Raw genomic sequence first — 12,642 nt, 5'->3', positions numbered from 1 at the left:
GAGTCTTCCATTCTTTTGTGAGGTCATAGTTTAATTGAAATTGAGCATACATCCTTTGTTGCCTATTACATTATGACAGTGAGTGAATAGGTCTGTTTCCCTCATTTCTTGGACAAAATTTCAAGAAATGAGCATGTCTGAACCAACTATATTATGAGCTGTAACATTTATAATTGAAACACCATCATTAAGTCACAAGGATAAGTAGAAGAAGAAGAGGAGGAGAAGTCTGGATTTATATCCCCCTTTCTCTCCTGTAAGGAGACTCAAAGGGGCTTACAAACTCCTTCCCCTTCCTATCCCTATGACAGACACCTTGACAGGTAGGTGGGGCTGGGAAAGTTCTGAACAAATTGTGACTACCCCAAGGTCATCCAGCAGGAGTGAGGAGTGGGAAATCGGAAGACCTTTCTTTTGTTCCCCACTCCCACCCCCACTATTCAAATACAGAGTTCTCTCACTGAACAGCTTCCAATGTTCAGTTATCCTAATATTTCACTGACTTTATGTGAAAGATGAAGTACAAAGTCCACAACATTTTGGATACCCTTCTGACAACTACATTTCTCACAGATTCTAGTGGCAAAACTCACCACTAGAACCTTTTTTCTGAAGGACAGATGCCATATTCCACATTTAAGATTCTCAATCACTTCTACAACTAGAAGTTCATCCTAGGCCCCACAGCTAATAGCCCAAGGAATAATATCCTTCCCACAAGCCCACAAATGTAAGCACTACAAGCAAGCAGGGAGGCTTCTCCCACTATCTGCCAATTACTATCTGCCAATTTCTAAAATTTGAAATATACTGTAAAAGGCTAATCAAAACTTCTCTGGGTTGTTGTTATACAAACAAATAAAACTGGATTGACATGTGTATGTATACCAAAAATTCAGAGTGAAAGAGAGCTTTTTTCAGCCAATGCGACATGTCAGCACATCAGTCCAAGTAATCCAGTCCTGTCATAATATCACAGCATTATACACCTGATGCAACATGCTATACTCTGTTTCACATAAAGATGTTAGTTCAGTCAGTTGAGGTGCAGCAGTTGAAAAAATTGTATGCCTCCACACTGGAATATAGTCCCAAAACAAATATGAGAATCATAATTAAATTTTACACACTGCCTTTGTCAAAACCATTATTTTCTGCATTATTGAACATGTTACTTTGATACAAGAGTATTTATGTATTTTTACTTTTTAAATGTATTTTTACTTTCAAGCTTTCAAAAGATGTGGGGGACAGGACTAGGTGGGCACCAAGACCCAGGTTGCACATTTTACCACAAAGAAGGTCTGACATGTTTTGTTCTGTGGTGAAGGAATATGAAGTCTTCTAAACTCTTTATGTGAAACAGAGCATAGTTTATGTAATATATGTGGAAAATGATGTCCACATCAGCTTTAAGAACTTTCTCAGGTCAGCATTACTGCACATATTGTGCTCCAATAGAGCCTACTGCACATCAGTCTTCAAGAGATTTTGCCTGCACTGCAAGCAGAGCAGGTTAAAACTTAATCCAGTGAAGACGGAGGTCCTATGGCTGGGCCGTGGGGAGGGGACTGGGGAATTTCAGCCGCCGGTGCTGGAAGGGGTTCTTTTGACACCAACCCCTTCAGTTCGCAACCTGGGTGTCCACCTGGACTCGTCCCTCTCAATGGAGACCCAGGTGGCACATGTAACCCGGGTTGCTTTTTTCCACCTCCGTCAAGCCCGGCGGCTGGCCCCCTACCTCTCCCAGACCGATCTGGCCATGGTGATCCATGCAACGGTCACCTCCAGGCTGGATTATTGTAATTCGCTCTACGCGGGCCTTCCCTTGCGGCTGATCCGGAAACTGAAGCTGGTCCAAAATGCGGCGGCTCGTCTTCTCACGGGGGTCCCAGCGAGAGATCATATTACCCCCGTGTTATGCCGCCTGCACTGGCTCCCAGTGGAATTCCGGATTGTCTTCAAGGTGTTGGTTCTGACCTTTAAGGCCCTTCGTGGCCTGGGGCCCTCATACCTATGGGACCGTCTCACCCCATATGTCCCGGGTCGTACCCTCCGCTCCACGGAGGCAAACTTGCTGGTGGTCCCCTGCCCCTTTATGATGCGGCTGGCCTCCACACGGGCCAGGGCGTTTACTGCCCTGGCCCCTGCCTGGTGGAACGCTCTTCCTCCAGCAGGGAGTTCCGCAGGGCCTGTAAAACTGAGCTGTTCCACCAGGCTTTTGGGGGGGACCGGCCGCTGATTCCACCCCCTTCTTGTTGCCCTGTTTACTGGCTGTGCACCTGACCATCTGACCATCTGCCAGCCCCCTCCCAGAATTTGTCCACTCCCAGGTCTTGATCACCGGAGTGTGATGCCAGACGCCCCTTATTATTAATTATTAACTATTTATTGTGGATTGCTGCTGCTATAGCTTTAAGATTTGTATTTTAACTGGGGTTATTCAATTTGTTTTATTATGGTTGTTCTCATTTTGTATACCGCCGTGAGCCCTTCGGGGGTAGGGCGGTTTATCAAATTGAATTAATAATAATTAATTAATAATAATAATAATAATAATAATAATAATAATAATAATAATAATAAGAAGAAGAAGAAGAAGAAGAAGAAGAAGAAGAAGAAGAAGAAGAAGAAGAAGAAGAAGAAGAAGAAGAAGAAGAAGAAGAAGAAGAAGAAGGAGGAGGATCTGTTTCTTTTAATGAAATAAAGAGCAAGCAGGAGTATGGTAGTGGTACAGGATTCCTGTATGCCATTTAAAAAGCAGTAGTCTGTCCGGTTCAAATGCACAGTTTGTAGAAGTTAATGGGTTGTACAGGTAGAATATTACATAGATAACTTGCATATCACCTCAAACACAACTCTCCTAATTGGAATCAATTCCCACATTCAAGTCATATTCATGAAATAAACAAACGTAACTTCAGTGATGTTCATGCAAGTGGTGTTCATGTAGTGGTGTAGCGCCAATGGGACGAGGGGGTGTGGCGCCCTGGGTGCGCACCACTGTGGAGGCATGGCTGGGATGTGGCCTGGGCATTCCAGGGCGGGGCAGGGGCAGGCATCGCCACAGCAGGGTGCAAGATGTGCACCTGCCCCAGGCGCAATTCCCCCTTGCTCCATCGCTGCTTCATGCAAGTCTGAATAAGGCCTCTGTTCTGAAATAAAATCATGACAAGCCTTCAGTATAAATGAGAACAATACAGTCTTCCAAGATTTTTTTCTTCCTTTTTTCCTTTTATTGTTTTTTCCCACTTTTAAAGGGAGGGAACGTTTTTGTGCCAGTTCATATAATTAGAAACATTATCAGTTTCATTCTGTTTTCAGGCATTAGGTCAACGTTCTGACTTTTCTACAGACTTCAAATGAACAATTTATTGGTTTTAAATATTTTTCCCCGGAAGCTATTTTTTAAAAAACAAAAAAACTTCAAATGTCACAATTAAACATGCATGTTACTTATGCCCCATCAATGCCAATTGTACTTTGAAAAGTATCAATTCATTTGTTCATGTACTAAAAATCAGCTAACACTGAGATGGGCATAAGCGCATCTATCAAACAGAAAAAGTCATGAGCAGGAAAGCCTTTCTTCTATTAGCAAAGGCAGATGCTTTTTAATTTGATCAAAGAAAAAAATAATTTGTACAAATTTAGAAAATACATTCTATGGAAGGACAAGTATTTCAAAAGGTGAAATCTAATTTTTATTGGAATTCCTTGAGGGGTATACCAATGCCTAGCATGTTTTTGCTACGTAATAGACATGCTGTGCATATATATATTCATATATAATTTCTGCATAGGTATTTTGGGGCTAGTACAGACTCTTGTCGGAAATATAATCACAGTCTATTAAGCTTCAATGGGAATGTATCTTGTCTGTATAACAACTGGGTCCAGATCTTTGGAAATTTCCTATATCCTTGAACAGAGGAAAGACTTTTGCCTGGCACAGCTTTCCTAATGTTGCAGAAATGAATGAAACCACACCTACAGAACTTTTTCTCTTCTAAGATGCTCAAAAATGCAATCCAGTTGTCAGATGCAAATGCAAGTTTAAGATCTTTCTTAAAGCCCCTTCCCCTTCAATTCACACACCTTGGTTAAAGCAAAAAACAGCTGCATTTATTGTAAGGGAGGGAAGTTCAATTTGTACTATTGGATGTGATATCCCCCATGCCCCAAACTCCTTTTAGTTCCCAAACCAAAACTCCAAGGCCTAAGATAAGTGAAGTAAGGGTTTGAGATGTTCCGGTTGCTTAAGAGTGCTGCTCCGACCTAGTATTGCTGGTTTTTAAAGCAGTGTCATGTGGCAAAGTTGGCTTGGTAGATAGTAGGTGCAATCATGTAGGAAGCTCAGAGCCAGGCCTTAAATATGAAAGGAAGTTTTGAAGGCCCTGTAGCTGACTGACTATTGCTTCTTCTACTGAGGCCTTTCAGCAATAAGGCAGTCACTTACAGCAATCACAGGGGCTTGCAAAAGCGCTATCTTGTGTTTTCTCTCAGTTCAGGAATGATCATCCCTCATGCCCCACAACCCACTCAGTAGTTGCACAATTGAATTGAATTGAAACCTTTAATGGCATTTCAAAAAGTAGCACATAATAGGTTTAGAAATATAAAAATTAAAAACATTAAATAAAACCATTAAAAATTAATATTTTTTTTACAAAAATTTGAAAACCTCCAGTGACAACGGTATGCAGAAATCTGGCTGTAGGTTCAAGTATTGAAACTGAGTTGCTGTCTAACAAGAACAAGGTTTTGGCAGAATCCGCAATGCTGTCTAGGCCAGTCATAAGGAGCTTGAGTAATTTTTTTCGCGCAGAATCGTTAAAAGGGCAATGATGGAGGGCGTGATGAACGGTTTCCTCCAATCTGAGGGTACAACTGCAGTTTCTGTCGAGAGTTGCAATGTGATTCTCTCTATTGAATCTTCTGGTAGACTCATCCAGAGTAACAACTCATTGCAATTTGGGATCAGTTAAAAGATCAAGGTAACTAGCAGTAATGGTAAACTGAGAGAGGATGCCAGGGTCAGGGTGAGGGGGAACTGCGCCCAGGGCATGAGTGTGCCCTGCGCCCCTGCCACGCCCCTTCCCCAGAACACCCTTGCCATGCCCCCACACCAGCACATGTCTTGGGTAAGATGCCCCTCCCCACACCCCCTGAGCACTACGCATCTGGAGGATGCCCAGATGGATAGGGGAGCAAACTTTATTTGCTTGGGCCATCAATTTTTGTGACTATTGCTCAAAAAGATCTTTAGAGCCACCGGAATATAACAACATCCCCTATGGTGGCAGAAGCGAAGCATAGCATTGCTGGTAATTTTACTTAGCGCTAACGCTCTATTCCTATGTTGTATCCATTCAGCCTTATGGTGGTAATTAAGGCCTAAATATTTGAAAGTTTTCACAGTAGTTGCACAAAACTTTGTGTCAAGTTACCAAGCATGTCTCAAGGTATGCAGAGTGGCACACTCATCCCCAGTGCCGTTCCCGTTATCTCTTCATTCCATCTATTTTCAGCAGGTAAGCAACAGCTATGCCTTACACTGCTACCTGGCAAAGCCAGGAATTGCCAGAACAATAACATAAACTCCCAGAGTAGCACCAGTGCAGCCTGGCAAGTTGGCTCGGAACACTCACGCAAAACTTAAAATTGCGAGATTGCTATGTCCTGGTGAACCCTGTAACTCATCCAGAGCTTTGATTTATTAAAAGCAAGGCTCACAAGAGTGATGACAAGAAAAATGAAGATTTCACTGAGGATTTTAATATTTATTACTGCCAGGTGGTCTCACTACCAGGTAATTGGGAAGGCTGCCACATCATACACTGACAAGCTCATGACCAAGATTGGCCAGAGAAAGGCTGCAATATTCAATGAACATTTGTTTCTTTTCTCCAACAAAGATAATAGCCAGATATGAGGGTCCCACATTTTTTTTTGCAAGTCTACACGGAACACCAGAAGGTCATGAAAGCTACCATAAGATTATAATGAATGTTTCGTAATAAAGACACTTGATTGTTTGAAAAAGGACTGGGATAACTTCTATATTTGCCCCACTCTGTAAGTGATCTCACACACATGTGTATAACTAAAACTATGCCACGTTTTCTGGCTGGATAGCCCCAATTTTGGTTGCCAATAAACTGAACCAAGAATCAGGAAGTAGAACATTGTCTCATTGCCAGTTGGCTGAAACAACTCGGAGGTTTTTACTGTTTACCTGATGAAGAATTATTGCTTACACCAGCAAAAATCCTATATATCATTAGTTTGCAGTTGGCTGTAGAAAACTGAGCATCTGTATAATCTCATTAACACTCAAAGTGGTCTATAGAGGACATATAAACTGAGGTACCAGAATATCCAGACATGATGGAAATCTACACTAAGAAAGACCATGTGTAACAACCAGAACAAATTGACAGGTTTGGACCTCGGTTTGGGTACAAAACAATGCACAATTTTGGATTTATACTGTCTGCTGGATGATGCCTGCAAGGTACATCCTGGCTTGAACAGGTATTCATATTCCACCCTAGGCATCCAAGGTATTTACCCTCATTTACTGAAATGCCCACCAAACTTAATAACCTATATTTTTTAATGCAGGTGACCTAGATTTTGTGTTTGAATGGAAAGATTAGCAAAAAAATGTATTATGGTTTTCATTTAGCATTAAAATATATTAATACATATATTAAAATATATGTAAAAGCATTAAAATATATTCATACATATATACATATACATATATATATATATATATATATGTACATACATACGTACATACATATGCACATACATACATATACATATATACATACATATACATATATACATATATAAATGCAATACATATATACATGCAATACATGCATATATACATGCAATATATACATGTAATACATATATACATGCAATACATACATACATGCAAGAAAGATCTGTTTCCAAAACTGTTACAATGAAATCCACAGGCGGGGGGGCACAAATGGAGTCCTGGAAGCAGTGCGGAGTTGCGCCAACACAGGTGCCCAGTCCGCTGGCACAGGGGACAAATACACCAGTAGAGGGGCTATTATGCTGGTGGTGTGCAGCACAACTGCAGTGTGCCCAAGCCTGAAGCTGCTACATGTGCCAATGCTCCTCAGCCTCAGGAGCCTGTGCTGGTGCAAGTGGGGGCAGGGGATGCCCAGGTACCCACCTGGAGGCTGGCATCTCTCACAACTGCTCTTCCCTTCCCAGGTACCCATGTAATTAGCTCTTGGACCTGTGGAGCATGGAAGATCAAATGTCCCGATTCCAGCACGCTACAGAGGTTTCATGAAGCTGTAGCCAGTTTTGCCCCTGAAGTGAAAACCCTTTTAAGAAACTTTCAAAGAAAAAGCAAGTGAAGTACATTTTAAAATGTTTCCTCATGAAAATGAATACAAGAGAAATTAGGGAGTCTCAAGAAGTAAACAAGACAAAGGAAGGGAAAATAGACACAGGAAGATATGATTTTTGAAAGAAATTGGGAAAGCATCAACATGCAGCCAGCCCAGATACATCAATGCTACCAGCTACAAAAAGAGGCATGCGGTTTTGATTTCTTTCTGTACACACTTTCAATCATATTTCACATCATGGCACATCATTCAGAGTATGATGAACACTCCAGTTATCACTACTGACTATTTGTTTGTATAGGCCATCAAACAGAACAAACCTATATATTTAACACGATGTACCGTAGGCTTAAGAACCAAAAATGACTTAGCTCTGGCATAAAAGGAGAGCAGATTCATTTACAATATGTGAATGGCGCATGTTGAATAACCAGATACCTGGACAATGAAACAAAGGCAAAATATGATTTAATAACATATCCCTTAATGGAAAAAAGTTGTGGCACTGTTTTCTTTCAGAAGGCCTGGTACAAATCTAATTGACATTATTAAAATTTAATTTCATAGGCTCTCAAAAGAAAATAATCTTATTGCACTTTTTCAAAGGCATATGGTTACCACTTGGCTTAATGCCACATTGAAGTTTATACAGGGAGTGCTTCATCTTGTTTTCCCAGAAGTAATCTCCTTGAAGTTCAGTGGGACTTGATAGTAAATGTGTTTAAGGATGGAGACTGCCTTTTGTAAAAGACGGAAGTCACTTTAGCACTACAGCCAACAGTCTGCAATGTACGTAAATAAATCTGAGTAAAATATACTCCTTGGCACATAGGTCTAAGCATAATTAACCTCTTCTCTATATAGAACTTATCCAGAAACACCTGGAAAAATCTCTAATATTTTCTCCTAAAGGGCAACCTCTATGCCTCCCGCATAGTTTGTTTTCAAGAGTCGCTCGCAAGAACACATACAAATGTGACCACAGAAAAACTTCAGATCAGGATCCAGCCGTTGACTCGCTACAGTACATGAGAAACTGTCTAAGGAGTCAATTCATATAGCGTCTGCATGCATTGCCAAGTCTTTCCCGCATTAAAATAATAACCTATTTATCTTAGTTCTGACTTATAACAAACAAAGTATGATAGATCATGTTCAGACTATTCCTCAGGGATGTTTGATGGTTTAGAGGGGCTTGCCTGCATTTCACATTAATTGATCAATTAATTTCACAGATATCGTGCACCTCAGGACCACAGACTACTTGCGGCATCGATTAAATGCTTTAGCTAAGGGCTGAGGAAGAGACCTTAGTACCAAAGGCTGCAAGCTGAAGGAGTGTGTGAGAGTGTGTGATTTATACGTGAAACTCAGCAACTTTTGAAAAGTACATCACTTGAAAGTATACACCAGAACCCCCCATTTTGGCTTGCTGCATTGCTAATAAGGCAGCAAAGCTGAAAGATAACAAAATACATGATGTTCCTGGCCACACTTAATTCATTCCCTTCCCCCATACCCGTCAAATGCTTCATCATTATCCAAGTGCATGCACAGCTATATAACATTTACTGAACTATGCTTTCTGTCGCCAGACCTAGAATTACTTCTTTTGCGGAACAAGACAGCAACAAAGTATTCCAAATTTACTTAAACGAAAAATAATGAAATGGGGAGGGGGAGGAGAAATTTTTGATAGCACTGCTTTGTGCTGCAGACTCTCCCAAAGCCTCTAACAATACTTACTGATTCTTATCCTGACCAGCAAATCAGAATCTGCAAAATGTTGGGGTACCAAAGAACATAACCTCCATCCCTACTGAAACATCTATGAAGAAGCCCTGCGGGGCAATTTCCTTGGAAAGAGCCAGAAAGTAACCTGGACAACTGTCCCAGGAAGCTCTCCCCCCCCCCTCTCTCTCTCAGTTGTGCCTGGAAATGTCTAAGAGATTCATGTTAGTGGTGTATTCCTTTTGCTTTTAAGAGGGGGAAACTGCAACATCTTTTCAAATAAGTAACAGGAGACAAAAGAGAGTTTATTTGGGTCAGCCTGTGACTCTCTGGAATCCTCCCCTCAGCTTCTAGGCATCAAAAACCCTGTCTTAAACTTGTCAGAGAGGTGAGTTTTCCAAAAATCTATTTGTTTTTAAGTATGTGTGGGGTTTGTGTTGGTTTGTTGGGCATCAGTCTGCTTCACCTTCTGAAAGCTGCCCACTGCAAGAGTAGGGTCTCCCTTTCACCGCAGTGAATGGAAGTGTGAAAGTAAAGGCTGTCTTCCGGAAGGATCAGCACCAATCCAATCCTATTAGTGAGCCCTCTTCTCCACCCCCGCCCCCACCCCCACCCCCCACCCCCGGGAAGCTTTCTGAGGCAGCACCAAGCCTGCCTGGTCTTCTGACAGGGCTGGGGCATTCTAGCCTCTTTGGTATTCCAGGAAGGAGGTACAGTCTGCTGCAGCAGTGAAGCTGGGGGAGCCGAAGCCCCAAAGAAGACGGATGAGCCGCGCTCTCTCGGGATGCTGAACCGAGAAGCAGGTGGGGTAGCACGGATGCCCAAGGAGATGAGAAGCACCAGCTGCCAACCCCGCTGAAGCTTGTTGATGTTGGGGTGTCAGCGGACGTCTATGATCTACTACACTGCAGTGCCAGCATCAGGAGCATCCTGCTTAGAAGCTGCCTCTGCAGGGGCGACAACACCACACACATACAATCAGACACACATACACACAAAGTCTCATTCCCCCTCTCTCTGGGTTATCCAGAGCTCCCAGCCTACAAAGTACGCAAGCGACTGCAGAAACCCTGCTGCCACCGAAGGTCCCAACTATCCAACTCTACATTCTTGGGTCGGGTTGGCTGGGCAGTACTTCCTTCAGGGGTTCACCCTAGCCTCCCCCTCCCCACCCCCTGCAGCCCTCTCCATTTATTATGGCTGCCCCCCAGTGCTAGTGGTCACATAAGAGAAAGGGGGTGGGGGCAAGTAGGTTCAAAGTGGAAGTGATCCCTAGGGGGCTGGGGCAACCCAAGCCCCAGCATTTGCATTTCCTTATGTAATGTACTGCAAGTTTCCCTGTCGAAGCCTGCCTGAATTGAGGCGCATGATCATAGCACTAAAACAACAGAGAGAGACAGAGAGAATCGCTCTCAGAGGAGCTGATCACTTCAGCTGCCAAGCACAAAAATGAACCAAGTACAGGCTGACACACGCTTCTGCTGCTGTTGGACAGGTGGGCTTTCCCTCTGTTCCCTTCCAGCCACAAGTTCCATGAAAGTCTCTCCCTTTTCCCTGTCATGAGGTGGGGGAGGGGGAGAAGGATGGAGAAGGGCAGCCGACTCAAAATCTTCCTAATAGCAGATAGCACTGGATTTGTCACAGGGACTGTTTGGGGTTTTTTCTGTACACTTTGGAAGCACCACCCACATTTGCAAGTTGAACCAGAAGTATCACACAGGACACTGGAAAAGCCATTAGGTCCACCCGCCAACTGCAGGCTCACAGGAGTAACAACAAGGCCTTGAAGCTAACTGCATCTGTGAGGGATGAAGGGGGGGAGAGAAGTAGGAGATGATGGGGGCAACAGAGTCAGATACCGTGGTACAATTCTTTCTCACTGTTCCAAATGTCAACAATGATCCAAGTTCCCTTTTCCCCCCTGAAAACGACAGACTGAGAGCAGACTTGCCAGATCTTAACGGAACGGATCCTTGCTTATTTGTATACGGCGCCGCATGCATGTCTGTGCATGGCCTGGTTGCATTTCCCCCTTTCTCCCCTCAAGAGGACTGCAGACCAACCTCCAGCAAGCAACAGACAAAGTAACACAAAAGGAAAACAGTGTGATGCAATGTATTGCTTACCAGTTGGGTTCTTGTTTTTCTTAAGACTCTTGCCACAAAGACACTGCAGCATATGCGATCCTTTGCTGAAAATGTTCCAAAGAAACCACATTGATTTGGGCGAAAAGCAATCCAGCGCTTATACACCCTGAGAAAGATGAGATCCTTGTGGTTGTTGCATAATAATAAATTGAGATCAGTTCTCCTCAAGAGGGGCACCAGTTTTATCACAGACCAAAAAAGAAAAAAAAGATAAAATCCTGATCTCCCAGGGTTTCCCCCCCCCCTTTCCCTCACGTGGTTAATTTCTTTCAGACTCCTCAATGGATGTGTTTTTCAGCCAGGGTGAATAGTTATCCCCCACTCCAGACCGATGCTGGATTATCACCCAATACTGTGGAAGAAAAAAAGATACATAGATCCTTCCTTTGTTTTTAAAAAAAATTGTCCTCCCCTTTCAAACAGAAGCCAACCAAAACGTAAGGCGAAGAAATTCCAGCCAAGGCCAAAAACTAACCGGAGGCAACAGTAAAGCACGAAAGATTCTCCAAGAGGAAACCATAGCCTGTTACTTGATTGTTAGGAAGATGGGTGGATCTGCAGAACAAAGCCAAGGGAGGATGCATCCTACTAAAAGACTGCCATAGTGCAGCCCCTGGAAAAGAGAACACACAGCCCGTATCCACCACCACCACCACCACCACCCAGCTCAAGTCTGGTGGATGAAGGCAGACGCTCCACGAGTCTGAAAGTGCTGGTTTTACCATCAAATCATCTCACTGTAACAGTGTGGCACCTGCAGTTCCCAGTCAGCCTGATGCAAATCTTAGCCCTTAGCATGCAAGGAAACATGCACGCGAGCGAGGCAGATCTCTTCTGTTTCTCCTTTTCTCTCTCTCTCTGCCTGCTTCTTCCAACACTGGCATGCATTAGGGGGTGGGGGGAAAGATATCCTCCCCCTTTTTTCTCTCTCTCACACACACTGGATTTTGCTCCTGAGCCTTGGATATGAGTTACAGGCATTCAACGGGAGTAGGAGGAGTTGAGATTTGCATTGAGAGACTGGCTTTCCATGACGTAGCCACGTGCTCCCAAGCCTGTCACCAGTGAGATGCTTCAAGCCAGCCCAGGGAAGGCAGTGTCACTGCAGTCTCTGCTTATCCCCCCTCCCCTTTCACCCCCTCCATTCCTCTCACCTATCGTGCTGCAGCTTAAAATACTGGACCCAGCCTGCCACTTGTATACTCCGAGTCCAGGGGAAAGCCAAGTGCCTCCCTGCATGCTAACCAGAGTAAAGGAAAATCCCCTTAGGGCAGGTATCTAACACTGCAATCCTGAAGCCAACTTACACTCTTCTAAATCCACTGAAATCAATGAGCTTGGGAAGGGGAGGTAAACTC

The 12,642-nt window shown here is 43.4% G+C and overlaps 1 protein-coding gene across 1 annotated transcript in view; it reads right to left on the bottom strand.

Moving 5' to 3' along the window:
• The window catches only part of FGF14 (fibroblast growth factor 14), a 349,911-nt gene extending 337,647 nt beyond the window's left edge, over nucleotides 1–12,264 (bottom strand). The window contains exon 1 of the mRNA XM_048494846.1: nucleotides 11,264–12,264. Within this exon, the coding sequence (XP_048350803.1) occupies nucleotides 11,264–11,354 (91 nt within the window). The 5' untranslated portion in view covers nucleotides 11,355–12,264. The remainder of the gene's footprint in view (nucleotides 1–11,263) is intronic.
• Between the last annotated feature and the right edge of the window lie 378 nt (nucleotides 12,265–12,642).

This window comes from Sphaerodactylus townsendi, linkage group LG04, assembly GCF_021028975.2.
Source record: "Sphaerodactylus townsendi isolate TG3544 linkage group LG04, MPM_Stown_v2.3, whole genome shotgun sequence".
Classification (NCBI taxonomy): domain Eukaryota; kingdom Metazoa; phylum Chordata; class Lepidosauria; order Squamata; family Sphaerodactylidae; genus Sphaerodactylus; species Sphaerodactylus townsendi.
This window is presented reverse-complemented; position numbering and strand designations above follow the sequence as displayed.